The 13834-nt window shown below is 40.2% G+C and overlaps 1 protein-coding gene across 3 annotated transcripts in view; it reads right to left on the reverse strand.

Moving 5' to 3' along the window:
• The window catches only part of NELL1 (neural EGFL like 1), a 318623-nt gene that overhangs the window by 70660 nt on the left and 234129 nt on the right, over positions 1-13834 (reverse strand). For all 3 annotated transcript variants that reach the window (XM_071417123.1, XM_071417121.1, XM_071417122.1), the window contains exon 15: positions 5793-5888. In XM_071417123.1, coding sequence (XP_071273224.1) covers positions 5793-5888 — 96 coding nt within the window. The remainder of the gene's footprint in view (positions 1-5792; positions 5889-13834) is intronic.

Consider the following 13834-nt stretch of genomic DNA (forward strand, 5'->3'; position numbering starts at 1 on the left):
GCTATGGTGTGCTTGTTTTTAATCTGTTTTGGAGGCAATGCTCTCCCATTGCCAAAAGCCCTCCTGCAGCCCCTGGAAAAATACTGCACTTTCTTTTCCATGCCCCGAGTTGGGAGCCCACTGCTTCAAACCCTTTTGCAGTTTCCAGCTCATCACCCGAAATGATAATTTGTACAGAAAGACACTGTAAACAAGTCCCACCACTGGTCAGATCCCAGAGTGTTCAGATGCATCTCTTAGACCCACACACAGGACTCCAGCACATGCAGGCAGGTGTTCAAGGAATGCCTACAATTTCCAGGCATTCAATCATCTGTTTACTCCTGCCTTTGACATCATAGGTTGTCCTGTCTATCCCATCCTCACCAGTAGTGACTACCACAAATACAGAATAACTGTGAACCTGTCCACAAAACCAGCATTAAAACTCCACTGACCTGTCACCCATCCACAGACAGAAAAAAGCAGCTCAATGAATTACCCAGAGTTTTTCTGTTTTAAAGGTTGCAAAAAGATGAGATAGATGCAAAATTGGGGCACTTGAGTTCATGCTGCCAGCAATTCTCACAGAGTATATTTGCACTCCTCTCTGCCCATCAAAATGTCTCTGAGAGGCTTTTAACAGGGATCCCTGCCAAGGATGCACCTGGGTTCAAGCCCACAGTGTTACACACAGTTACAGATGCCTATCTCCAGCTCAGCCACCATGCTGCAATCATACAGCAAAGTCACTAAAAATTCCAGCAGCAAAGGTTTCCAACACAAGTATCACAACTGTGTTAAATACGATCAAATGGGAATGATCACAGAGCTCACAGATTTCAGCCCTGGCAAAAGAACGCAAAACGAACAAAAAAGAACTGATTAGAAGATAAAATCAGATCCTAAATATTACAAAAATTCAGTTAGAAGCATCAAGCACATACTTGAAGAAACAGCATTAAAGAATGGATAGAGAAAGGAATTACTTGACAGTATTTGTGAATATCAATTTGCAGTTCACCTTCAAAAAGGAAAGGTAGCCCCACAACTGTTATGATGATTTCTCACGTCAACCAAAGCAAATGGCAAGAGGTAATTCTTCTTAGCAGCATGCTAAATTATGTATCTGTACATAAGCCTTAAATGTGTATTTTAATTTCACCTCAGTAAATTACTGGTATAAATCCTACCCTTCTCAAATATCTCTGAATTTTTAATTAACTTAATATCATCATTTCAACCAGGCAGTCAGAAACTATGAGTAACATATGATTCATACTCAGAAGTAAACACACCTGCTTTTCAACAACATCTCTAATTACTGGCTCATTTTACCCTTTACATGGCATTGAAGCCAATTTGGGTCATACTGTTTTTAGCTGGTGACGAGTCCTTTCAGCTCACAAATAATGTATAAGATGTTGCTGTGTTGTCAGTTTGAAGGACATTTTCAAATGCACTGTGGCAAATTTAATACATGACCAAAACACATCACTTTACTTCTGATACGCCTCACTTCACTACAAGCTTCCACCAGACAAGGCTTTGCCAAGAACATTTAGGCTTTGATTTGAATCGTTGCTCCACCACTTTATTGTCTTAGGTCTGTGTCATAGTGATTGAGGGAGTGAGACTATATACTAAATAAAAAAAAGTGCTTATTTCTAATGTTAAAGATAACAGGAGGACAAACAGACATGGGTTTAGAATACTTAGTGTGCAAACCCAGGGCACTGGGAATATTTCTCTGTCTGCTCTAGGATGCCCTGACCCCCAGGGCAGCACTGACTCTGACCCTCATTCATGGAGGAAGTTTCCCAGACTTCAAGATAGACTGGAATCCACCAAAGTGTGAAATAGATTATAGAGAGCAGTGTGGGTGCATCACTGGGTGAGAAATTGAGGTTTTGGGATTTTTAGGATGTTGTGGATGGCAGCAAGATGGAGGGCACAGGGTGTCATCCTGGGTTTCTTCTTCATGCTTCTTCTTCCTTCTTCTGCATGGGTTTGGGTGGCATTTTGTAATTGGGCAGAAAAGTCTGCATTGCAGCTCTTTGGGATCAGTTATTGGGTTAAAAGGGAAAATAATCCAGGTGTCAGTTCTTAATTGGATAGTTTAGTCTTAAAAGACTTTGGAACAAGAGATTGTTGGCCATTTGTGCCTTCTAATGAAAAGCTGCTGAACTCACAGTAGTGAGACCGTTTTACTGATAAGAAATAATAAACACCTGAGTCCGAACATAAGTTACTGTCTCAAGTGCCTTCAATCCAGACCCAGAGAAACCCACAACTGGTACCCCCACAACTTAGGTGTCCTTTGGGAGACAATGAAGAAAGCCTTTCCTGAACTGCCTCTTGCTCCTGAAAGCACTATGTCTGTTAGGGGTAATCAGTGAAGCAAAAGGAGCCCTGCTTCAAAGGTGGCTCATCGCCTCTCTACTCTGATGTCACGGTTTGAGGCTGGTGCAATGCCAGTGCCCCCATGAAAATACATTCTCCCTGGTGTCTGCTGTGAGATGGGACCAGGAATAGAGCAAAGCAGGCTCCAGCTTAGGAATAGAAGGGAAAAAAAACTTTATTAACCTACAATATACAAAAAAACCACACAAAACTCAGCATGAAAACCTTCCAAACATTCCTCCTCCCCCCAAGCAAGATCCCAATCATCACAGTAAGACAAAACCTTGGACTCTCAATTCAGTTACCACCCCTCAGATCACCAGCTCTCAGTCCATCACCACCCTTTAGATAATCAATTCTCAGCTCATCAAGGAGAGAGGAGTCCCTCTTGTGCCATGGCTTCCCCTGGAAACACAGTTGAGACCTCGTGTGTTTCCTGTCACACGTGGCACCGCCCAGAGATCATTTGCCATCGTGACATCTTCCTTCCATGCCCCGTGCTCTCACCACTGCACATGCACCAGAGCTGCTTCTAGGGTTCCCCTTTTAAGGGTGCTTTGTCCAGTTCCAAAAAAGCACAGTCTCTCACTTTTGGGACACCTGTCCCCCTCAAATTCAACCCCCGGGGCTGAGGGGTCTCAACACTGAACCCTCTTGTCTCTGAGCCATTGCCTCCCCCTAGATGCAGTCTCTGTGTCACAGGAAAAATGGTTCTGTCCATAGCTATACAAGAAAAGTCCAGCCAAAGGCCACTCCATCATCTCCTCCCACCTATAATTCTTCTCAACTTCTCTCGGACATTTTTCACTTGCACAAACTTTCATCACACTTGCTAATTTCCTGCTATTCATCCCTATCTCTCTTCTCATTCAGGAGGAGGATCAGCATTTGTAAGGTTTCCATCATCCAAGAAAAGGGTTAAAAATCTCAGGCTCTGCCTGTCCAGAACTCCCAAGGCTGCCCTGTGGGCACCTCCTCGCCGCACCCCACCTTCTTCTCGCCAGCCCCGCTATCCAATTTCAAGGTGGCACAGGCACAGACTCTCTATCTCTCTCTCTATCTCTCTCTCTCTCTCTCTCTCTCTCTCTGGGGTGGCTGCCTGCTGCCTCTCAGTGTTCCTCCACCCTTCCATCCTCAGGGGCCTTCACCTCCCCTGTCTGTCCAAGGCCCGGCCTACCCGGCCCAGGCCTACCCGGCCGCATGGCTTCCCCTCCCTCGCCCAGCCACAGCCAGGCAGGGCAGCTCTGAACCTTTCCCTCACTGGAACCAAGATAGCTTCCCCTGGGAGTTCTCTGCTTTTAACCCCTGTGTTCTCAGAGGCGTATCCATGTCCCCAGTGGCCACACCAGGTGCCAATATTCAAATCTGAGCACCTATTGGTTTGACCACAGCATCCCAAAAAACTCACTTCCTCTCAAACCACGACATCTGAGCATTTAGTCTGGCCAGGACATGCACCTTCAGAAGGCTGGAGCTGTTCTCACAGATCTGATGTGCACTTAGCCACTGAAATATGCATATGACAGAAGATGTATCTGCTGAAGTTTTTAAACTCTCCAACACAACTAAAATGTGACAATTCTCATACACCAAGCCCTGTTCATTCTCAAACCAGCCTGTATGTCAGATTTCTCAAAGTTAGCATCATTATCTTGATCTGTAGCGTACTAGTAAACCCTATACATCTTCAAAGAAAAAAATGAACTGCCTTCTGGTTCAAGTTGTATAGATTTTATTCACAGAAGCTATCGCCTTCTGACATCTACCTCTAAATTGTTTGATAGAATGAGAGTACCATACCTGCCATGCTTCCTTTGCCTGGTGTGCTAACTCATATTGTAGATCAAAACAATACAAAAGCCATGAAAAACACAGGAGTCAAAAATGGTTATGTCCTCCATTTATCAATTTTAAACCATCACTTCAACAGTTTAGAGAGTCTGTGCTCTAGATATGAAGGTCCTTTTACATCTCTAAGAAAAAAGAATGTTCTGAGACCCTTGGGTGAAGGAATCACAGGCAGAGGGGCTGAAATGTGGCCTGGGTGGGCAGGACCCCTTTGGGCAGTGCTGGCAGTTCCATATATTGCATACACAGAACACATCTCCAGCATCCTGCATCCCTCTGGGTGTGCTGATGCCTCTGAGCAGCAGATGTTTGAGGAAGGAATGAGCAAATTACACATGGGTTAGATTAGGATTAGCAGCTGGGCAGACAAGGCTCTGAGGTGGGAACGCCTTGCATTTCTTCCCTGTGATACTGCCAGGACTTACTGCTGGATGGCAGGAGACTTGGGAGGGCTTTTCCTATTTAAAACAAGGCTACAGGCAAAAATAATTAAGTACTCAGATTTATTCTGGATGAGATGAAAATATTAATGTCCTAGTTCATTCTTAAATAATCATAAACAATGCTGACAACTAGAAACTATGGGCTTTTAGTGTACACTGATGGACTACATCCACAGAAGTATTTAGCAGTTTGCTGAAACTATTTGAAGCAGATTTATTGACAACTGGGCTTAATAAACACACAAATTACTGCACAATCTCTGGGTTACAAGTGGTTCCACTAATTCAACTGTGACAACTATTTTTCTGTTTTCATTTATTTCTTCCTTAAAAAAAAGTCACCAATTATGATCTCCTCCACACTACAGTAACAATCCACTTCATATCCAAAAATAAATACATGGGTAAACAGTTGTTAACAAGTGTGCAGTGCAAAAAAACCTCCCATCATTGAGTTAAGTAATATATAACCTCAATAAATACAAACCAAAATAAAATCCCAAATCTGCAAAATAAAGAAAATAATAAGAATCCTATATGGAGTTTGGTAAGATCCCTTTCTCATTTAAGGTAGACAAGGAACCAGCTCTTTTTGCAACAAACTGAAAGGTAGAACTGTGAGGCTGTCAGAAGCAGATTTTGAAAAAAAAATCTGGGAACAGGCAAAAATCTAATCATGACTAGTGAGATATCTTTGAATAGGCTGTGATTCTATAAAAACTGTGACTTAGAAACAAATCAAATATTAATAATTCAATAACTTGAAGTGAAAAGCAATCATCTGAATTCTGGTCTAATTTGCACAACAAATTTAGTAGAAGCAGAAGGAAACCTTGAGCTTGCACCACAGGAAACTGGTGGAGCAAACATTTTTCATTTGATGTCCCTTCTAATTAACTAAAAGTGCATGCTAGAAGCAAAAGCAGATGCATCCCTGATAAAATTCAACATGGAAAGTTTCAGACAAGACAAACTTTCAGTGCAGAAAAGGCAGAAATGGAACAGTTATATCTTCACTGGAGAGAAAACATCAAGCAGAATGACAGAAGAGAAAGGAATTACTTCTTCCACATACCATACTTTTCATTACCAAAGAAGTGTTTTTCAGTAAAGCTTTACCTTTCTCACAGTGACTTCCAGTGAATCCAGAAGGGCAGAGACATTTGTTAGGAGCTACACAAGTTCCACCATATCTGCACCCTTCTTCACAGAATGCTGCAAGATAAAAGGAGTATGTGGGTAATACTTCATTTTTTTAAAACATACATTTGAAGGATAATTAGAAAAACATCTACGTTCTAAGCAATTAACAGAATTTAGCATATTTAAATTCAGTCCACCTGCAAACACAGAGAGAAGCAACTCACTAAAATAACAAGAGGAAAAGTCTCAGATTACACCGTAGGCAAACAACCTCACCAATAAAAGATTAGTAACCATCTGGAAAAAGAAGAGAGGAAACAATACATCATGTGGTTTTAATGGGGCTGATCATCTTTCCATTATATTGAATATGCAGATGACAATTAAAATGCTCTGCTAATCCATAGAAGACAGGTAGGTTGGATGGTGTCAAATACTGTGTTCCTCACTTCTATCAAATACTTCACTGAAATGTCTGTAAACACATAATAGTTTGCTTTTTAATTTTTTATTGTAAGGGGTAAAGTATGTTTTGTAGAATTAAGAAAGGGGAGAGGAGGGGAGGGGAGAGGAGATGAGAGAGAAGAGAAGAGAAGAGAAGAGAAGAGAAGAGAAGAGAAGAGAAGAGAAGAGAAGAGAAGAGAAGAGAAGAGAAGAGAAGAGAAGAGAAGAGAAGAGAAGAGAAGAGAAGAGAAGAGAAGAGGCATCAGGACACTTCTGTACTTTGCACTGGTACCCTGAGTAGCACCCTTGCTACAGCTCAGAGCAGCCCCTACCCCTGACTCACTCTCTCCCCCTCAACATTGAACTTCCCAAGTGACTGAGTGGGTTTGACTGCACTTTTGAGAGAAGTTACAATTAATATTTAAACAGCAGCTCTCTGCATCTAAGCTAATAACAGATTTGCAAAGTGTTTCCTGCAAGCTAAAATCACAGATGGAGTGTTGGCAAAGAGATGTTACAAATGCTATGAAAAGGCTTAAAGTGCTAAATAACAGAAGAAATGTTTAAGATTTATTTTCCACTACACTAAAAAGAAAAATAAAGTGAATCGTTTTCTAGGCATTAAAAAGAACCTTTTGCAGTTGTTAACCACTTAGAGGCAAAACCCCACATCATTGTATCTCGTGACTGAACTGACAGACACATCTGCCTTACTGTAAATATGTAATTCATAGCATGCCATGCTGTTTTATGGAGGAGAAGAATACTAAAGTGTTTTAGACAAGATCACAGCAGAATATTGTAAGCACCCCTGGAGCAAGGCAGTGGTGTGGAGAAAGCACAGTCACACTTCCTCCCCATCAATGCACACTCCATATGGGAATCTTCTAAAATATATCTATTTTGAAACCAGCCAATTTCTGAATGGGAAGAAGAGAAATATGGTGTAAGACTAGTTTGGGTTTTTTTTGCATATAAATATTTGTAAGAAAGTATAACTGTACAGAAAGCTGAAAGTACTGGTAAGAAACACAACTCAAAGTATACAAAAACCATGATGAGAATAAAAAAAATTCCTTCAAGAGCTATTGAAATTGTGTTTAGTCTCAGCATTCGCAGAGAAGGTGCAAGTTAAATTCCACATCTACATGTTTTCTGGTTTGAAATTGTAAAAAGAGTAAACAGAGACTTTTGTGAAGTAGTAATACATTTCTGCACAACATCAAAAGAAGCAGAATTGTGGCAGAGCAGATATAAAGGAAAACTAAAAAAAAATATTGGCAAAAAAAGCTAATAGCTCACCCTTAACATATCCCTTATTACACTGGGAAAGAACCACATGGGGCTCTTGAAAGAATTCATAAGGGGGAAAAAAAGATGATGTTTTATTGCCTATAAAAATCATGCATGTCCACTGAAAGTTATTAGTGCTGCTAGGGACAGGTAGGTAAGAAGGCTTCAGTGAGAGCTCTCAGGCACTTTCTTTGCCACCATAATGGATAGTACCAGCTTAGTACTGTGAAATATCTGCTTCTTGCAGTAAATCCTGTTAGGAGGTCAGCAGAGTGAGGTGGCATTTTCTTCTGTTCTCTTAAAAAGATTTCTAGCAGGGAAAGATGATGTGACAGGGCTGGTGATGTAAAAGGTTCCCCTTGGAACCTGTCTGTTGTGTCAGTGCAGCAGCCAGCCTGACAGCCACAGGCAGAGCCAGGTGTGCCATTCACATCTGGGGGAAAGGCTGGCATGGGCCAGAACTCCATCCCTCCATTCATTCCCACAGCTGTACCTCCTCTAGGCTTACTTGTCACTGACATTTTCTGAAAAATCCTTCCGCTTGGAGTTTTCTCCTGAGAGGCCTCAGAAAAGAAATGCAAACAATGATTATCTGCTGGCTGTGGAGTGTGGTCTGGGGATGGTTTACCAACAGGTGCCTCTTTGATTGGTGCCATGGGAATTGTTTTTAATTAATGGTCAGTCACAGCCAGCTGTGTTGGACTCTCTGAGTCTGTCACAAGATTTTATTATTCATTCCTTTCTAGCCTTCTGATGTGTCCTTCCTCTGTCTTTAGCTCTAATATATCATTTTCTTTTAATATAATATATATTGTATAATAATAAATCAGCCTTCTGAAACACAGTTAAGATTCTCATCTCTTCCCTCATCCTGGGAACCCTCAAACCACACCACACATATTCAAATGTGCTCGCACTTACTTGTCAAGTAATTCCAAGTGTTACTGTCCTTTATATTTCCCGTCTTAGCAACTTACATGGAAAAAAAACCAAAACCAAAATATTTGCTCCGGGACACCCTAAGGAACTTCTGCATACAGGCTGCTGTGAGGAAGGCCTTTGTACTGCCCAGGAGTTACCCAGGCACCAGCTTGTTCCACAGATGTTGGAGGATGAAGCTGAGGAAGAAGCTGAGAAATAGCTGCAGGAGGAAAGAATCCAACTCTCCTTTTCAATTTTTGTAGATGCTGAGAGATCCTCTGCAACACAGACTAACTGTGCTTGTCTTTGTCACTCAGGCTTTGCTGGATTGATGGGATGTGCTTCATCCTCACATTTTTATGCAAGAGGAGAAAACCCCAAGGAAGAGTGCCAGCACTGTCGTGCTGTTTCCCAGATGGTTCTTGTACAAACCATCTCATTCCTGCATTGTAGAGGCTTGCAGGATACAGAACATCAAACCCACGACTCTCAGAACACAGTTAAAAAAACCACACTGAAGGCTACTGTCCTTAACTGCTAAAAAAGAGCTCACAGTACTGATAGCACCACTCTGAATAATAAAAATCCTCAATACCTCTAATAATAAGTTTCAATTATATTTCAATATACAGTTCCAGTTGCTAGCAATTTTACCAAACTTCATTTATCTGAACTCTTTTCTCTAATAGTCCTGCCTCTGGCTGCTGCCTTTTAACACATTTTCTCAAAATTAATTCATTTCCAATAATGAGATTTTTTCCTTTACAGCATTAGCAGAAGAAATTCAGTAAAATCCTTACATCCCATCTGTACCTTTGCCTTATGGACAAGAGGACCCAACAGGGAGCTGCTCAGCAACTGAGGAGGAAACCAGCTGGAGTGCCCATGCTCTCCTGAAAATACTTGCATTGGGGCTTGTGCTTACTTGTATCTCATAGGGGCTTTGTGGTGCAGATTTCCACTGTGGTTTGGACCCCTCAAAATCAGGGGGGATGGAATTACCACTACCACGGAACCAGATGTTCTAAATGTTGATTGGAGACTCCCTCCTACTCAAAGTTAACAGAAGAAAGACAAATCCTGGCTAGATCAAATATTGCTAATGTATTCCCATGAGTAGACCCTGTCTCTGAAATCATTTGCAGGCTGGAAACTTTGATAAAAGGAGAGGGGTTACTGAATTTACCATAAAGGTTTTGTCAGGAAAATTAAGTGAAGATGCCATTAGGATAAAGTCTACACAAGTAAACTTCTATTATTTAGAGGCTTATTCAGTATTCTGTATGTAAAAGAAACAATCTGTTAATTTCAGGAGGCTTCTGCCAAAGTCAACAGATCTCTGTAATGCCAGATGATTTCTTCCTCCAAAATAAAAGCCATTGTTATATAAAGATCTTTCCTAAAGAGACATAATTTCTCTGTAGAGGAAGAATTTTATTTCTGATGCACAAGCTGCACTATTCTGGTTTTTTGTATGGCAGCACATTGCACTACCTCACTTGGCTGCCACAGAAAAGCAGATACTGCAGCACAGAACCCTCAAGTCGAGCAAATACCTCTCACTTTACAGTGTAATCCAGCAGATACTCCAAAATATTTATACTTGAACATATAAAACTGTTTTTGTAAAAGAAAATAAATAAATAAAACCAAATAATTACCCAACAAATTTAAAGGAACGTTACCTGACTATGAAGAGATACAAAGGTCACCTTCCCAAATACATATTGTTTTTTGATATACTAAATGCCTGTGAAGTTAAAAAATGGATGTTGAGGAAAGGCAAGGAAGGGGTCAGGCACAGACTGCCTGGGTAAACAAAAATATGCAGCGTTGGAAGAGAGACAGGCTGGTGTAACTATACAAGGAATTTGATAATCAGTTGATGGAAGGAGCAGAATTTCATTAGCTGATTGGATTTACTCAGACAAGTACACACAGGGGTGCATTGGTAACAATCCAGCTGTGTAGGCTGAATACCAGAACAGTCAGATGGTACCAGTTGCTCAGGTGGGTTTAGAGGACAGCTGGGGAAGTGAAGAGAAAGCACACATCTAAAATAAACCAAAAGAAGGGAGCAGTAGGGGCTCTGCTCTTTTTCTCTGTACTCAGGTGTGACACGATCATCTGTAAAAGTACAAAACTCTTTTGGGCTCAGTGAGCTACATCCATTGGACACAGGGTGTGACTTACTTCACACACAGTCTGTCAAATGCCACTGGGGACCTTTCACAGCTGGCTGCAGTCAGAGAAGGACAAATCTGCCAGGAATGAGCTTTGGCCAAAAGAATGGTCCTGGAAAATTTTCTTCCAACATGTTGAAGCATGAAAGGGAGTGTGGGTCAGTCTGGCACTCAGGATGCAAACACATCTGAGAGAGGAAGGCAAACTCAGCTGGGCAGCTCTCACTTTTGTGAGGGGCTTGCCACCCAACTTATGCTTCAGATTTGATGTGTAGTATGTAGGAGGGTTATGCAGTTTGGGAAGAGACTGTAAATTTCAGATTTCCTATCAGCTAATCATAAAACTATTATTCCTGAATTATTTTAATAGAAATTTCACATACAAAAGATTCTTTGCAAATGTAAGTAGAATAATTGCTGCCTAGTGTAGTCAAAATTCCAAATCATGGCAGTACAAAATGTGTATGAGAGCTAAATTTGAATAAAGATCAATGAATTCAGAATTTAAGTTAGGAGATGAGGGGTTTTCAAAGTGCTCAGAAAAGCATGAAAGAATTCCTTCAAATTGTGCAGGCAACACAGAGAAAGACAGAAAAAAGGCAAAACAGAAAATTCCCTAGCAGGATTATGAAGAATAAAATCTACATAAGGAAGAAATTATGTCAAACAACATAAGCATACACACATAATGTGTGTTAGTTTGTGTGTCCATGTACACCTTAGCATGCTACATAATATTTATTGAAGTGGTGAACTAATATTTTAGAGTTTGTCAGTAGGCTATTTCAGCTGATAAAGCAGTGAATCTTTTCAAGTTCCCAGTGCTCTGTCACACAGCACTTGCACAATAAAGATTTACGTGAATTTGGAAGGCTGAGCATATCCCTCTGAAGGCTCTAAACTCTGAGCCCAGTCTTTACTGTGGTATGATGCTAAATTCTCTTGTTGCTCAGTGTTTTGCTTGACTGATATGTAATCAAGCTGTGGCCATTTGTAGGTGAGCAGCAGGCCATTCATCTGGATGCTTTCAGGGTGGGCTCAAGTGCTCTTTAGCTGGAAATGCTGAATTATTTGGAAAAATGAAACCTAAACTCCTGAAAATTAGTACAATGAATTACAGTGATAAATACGAATAATTGCCTTTGTACTACCCCATTAATGGAGCTTACTTTTGAATGGGCAAGTTACCCACCCTGATTAATACATTTTCACCTAAAATCTTTTCTAATGAACAAACAAGCTATATTTAATTAAATTAATTCAGAAGGCATATGGAATAGACAGAATCTTTCCCTTCTGCTCTCTTGGTAAAATGGCCTCTATGAAACACTTACTAATGTCAACATTTATTTTATGGCTCTGAAGAAAGATATGTGACAATTTTGAAAAATTTATTTGAAAAAGATCAATAGAAGCAGTAAGGGACAAAAGCAATATAATAAAAACTGTCCTGTGATATCTTATGCTTTTGAAAGCATCTCTCACATCCCCAGATAACTGTGCTAAATGAATATTCTTGTTGCCATTTTACTGCTCTGCTTCCTCAAGGCTAGACTCTTCAATATTTTTAGTGCACCATTTTAAGCCAACTGCAGCTGTCTCTCTAGCAACCTAATAATAAGCATGACAAAATAGGGCAGAATACTTCTTCCACAAACCAACCCAACATCATCTTTCAAAATTCAAGTCAACAGTTTAAACTGCAAAATCAAACTGAAATTTGCTTTGAGAAATGATATGATACATGGCACTACTGCAGTTTTTCTTTGCATCACATAAATGTGCTTAGTGCACTTGCTGTTTATTTTAACAAATGGGTGTAGAATAATTCATATTTACAAACATAACAGTTCCTTTAGAAATCAGTAATGCTGAAAGAATCCTAAGTTAAGGATAAAGAAGCATGTTCCAGAAGCACAACAGTGTGGCATTTACATTTTCTGAAAAATCCCTTCGCCCAGGATTTTTCTCCTGGGAAGCTGAGAAGCCTCAGAGAAAAGGAAAACAATTCTTCTCTCATTTGCTTCTCCTGTGTTTTGCTCCTGTGGAATGTGTTTGGAGATTGTTTACCCACAGGTGATTGTTCCATTGGTTTCATGTGAGTTGTTTTCACTCTTTGGCCAATCAGTGCCAAGCTGTGTCAGGGCTCTGGAAAGAGTCAGGAGTTTTCATTATTATCTTTTTAGCCTTCTGTCAGTATCCTTTCTGTATTCTTTAGTATAGTTTAGTATAGTATTCTTTAATATAATATAGTATCTTAAAATAATAAATTATCATTCTGAGAACATGGAGTCAGATTCATCATTCCTGCCTTCATTGGGGCACCCCATGAATACAACAGAAGCATTTTCCCTTGCTTGATCTATTACCACAACTTTGTGAAGACCTTACCTCAAATTTCATTGAACTCACTGAAAAAACCCTGAATTCAGTAACAGCACCTGCAATTGAGCTCTGCTTGGCCCTCATACAGTATATGGAATATTCAGACAACATTAAAATAATTTTCCAGCAATTTACATCTTACAGATCTCTCATCCCAGAGTTCCAATCCATACAAGCACACTCTGTGGACACATTCAGCAGAAGAACAGCTGGATTACCCCTAATGTAACAGGAATACACTTTAAATTCCCTCTCCTCTCCTTGCCTTGCCCTGCAGTACTGACAGGCATCCTCACCAGTAAAACACAAGCCTGGTTACCAATGAGAAACATTCCCTCTCAGTGTGAGATTTACTCTATATTGCTAAATAAAGAATCTATCCAAGCACCCTCAAATAACCGTGTGTTATGAAAAACACTGGAATGTTCAATAAGCTATAACAAAAATGCCTACAATGTTAATAAAACATTGGATTGAGGTAATTCCTCTATATGAGAAACACTATCTTTTGAAATTGTAGAGGAACTTTAAGAAAGCATTTTCAGTCACGGCTGGAAGTGAGAATGTTGGCTGTGTGCAATCATAGCCTCTAAAGTCTCAAATTCAGCAATATTTTTTTAAGGTTGCTTGTACCTTATTGCAAACATAATTGAATCTGAAAAAAAATCCCTTGTTTTGATAGCTGCACAAAAAATGTAATAGCAAACCAAGGAATTATTGATAACATTTAACTATCTGAAGGTGACATTACTGGGAGGAATTGGATGAAAATGGGAAATAAAAGGGCAATGG

The sequence above is a fragment of the Agelaius tricolor genome, unplaced genomic scaffold (assembly GCF_023055355.1).
Source record: "Agelaius tricolor isolate 1412-34295 unplaced genomic scaffold, bAgeTri1.0.p SCAF_67, whole genome shotgun sequence".
Lineage (NCBI taxonomy): Eukaryota > Metazoa > Chordata > Aves > Passeriformes > Icteridae > Agelaius > Agelaius tricolor.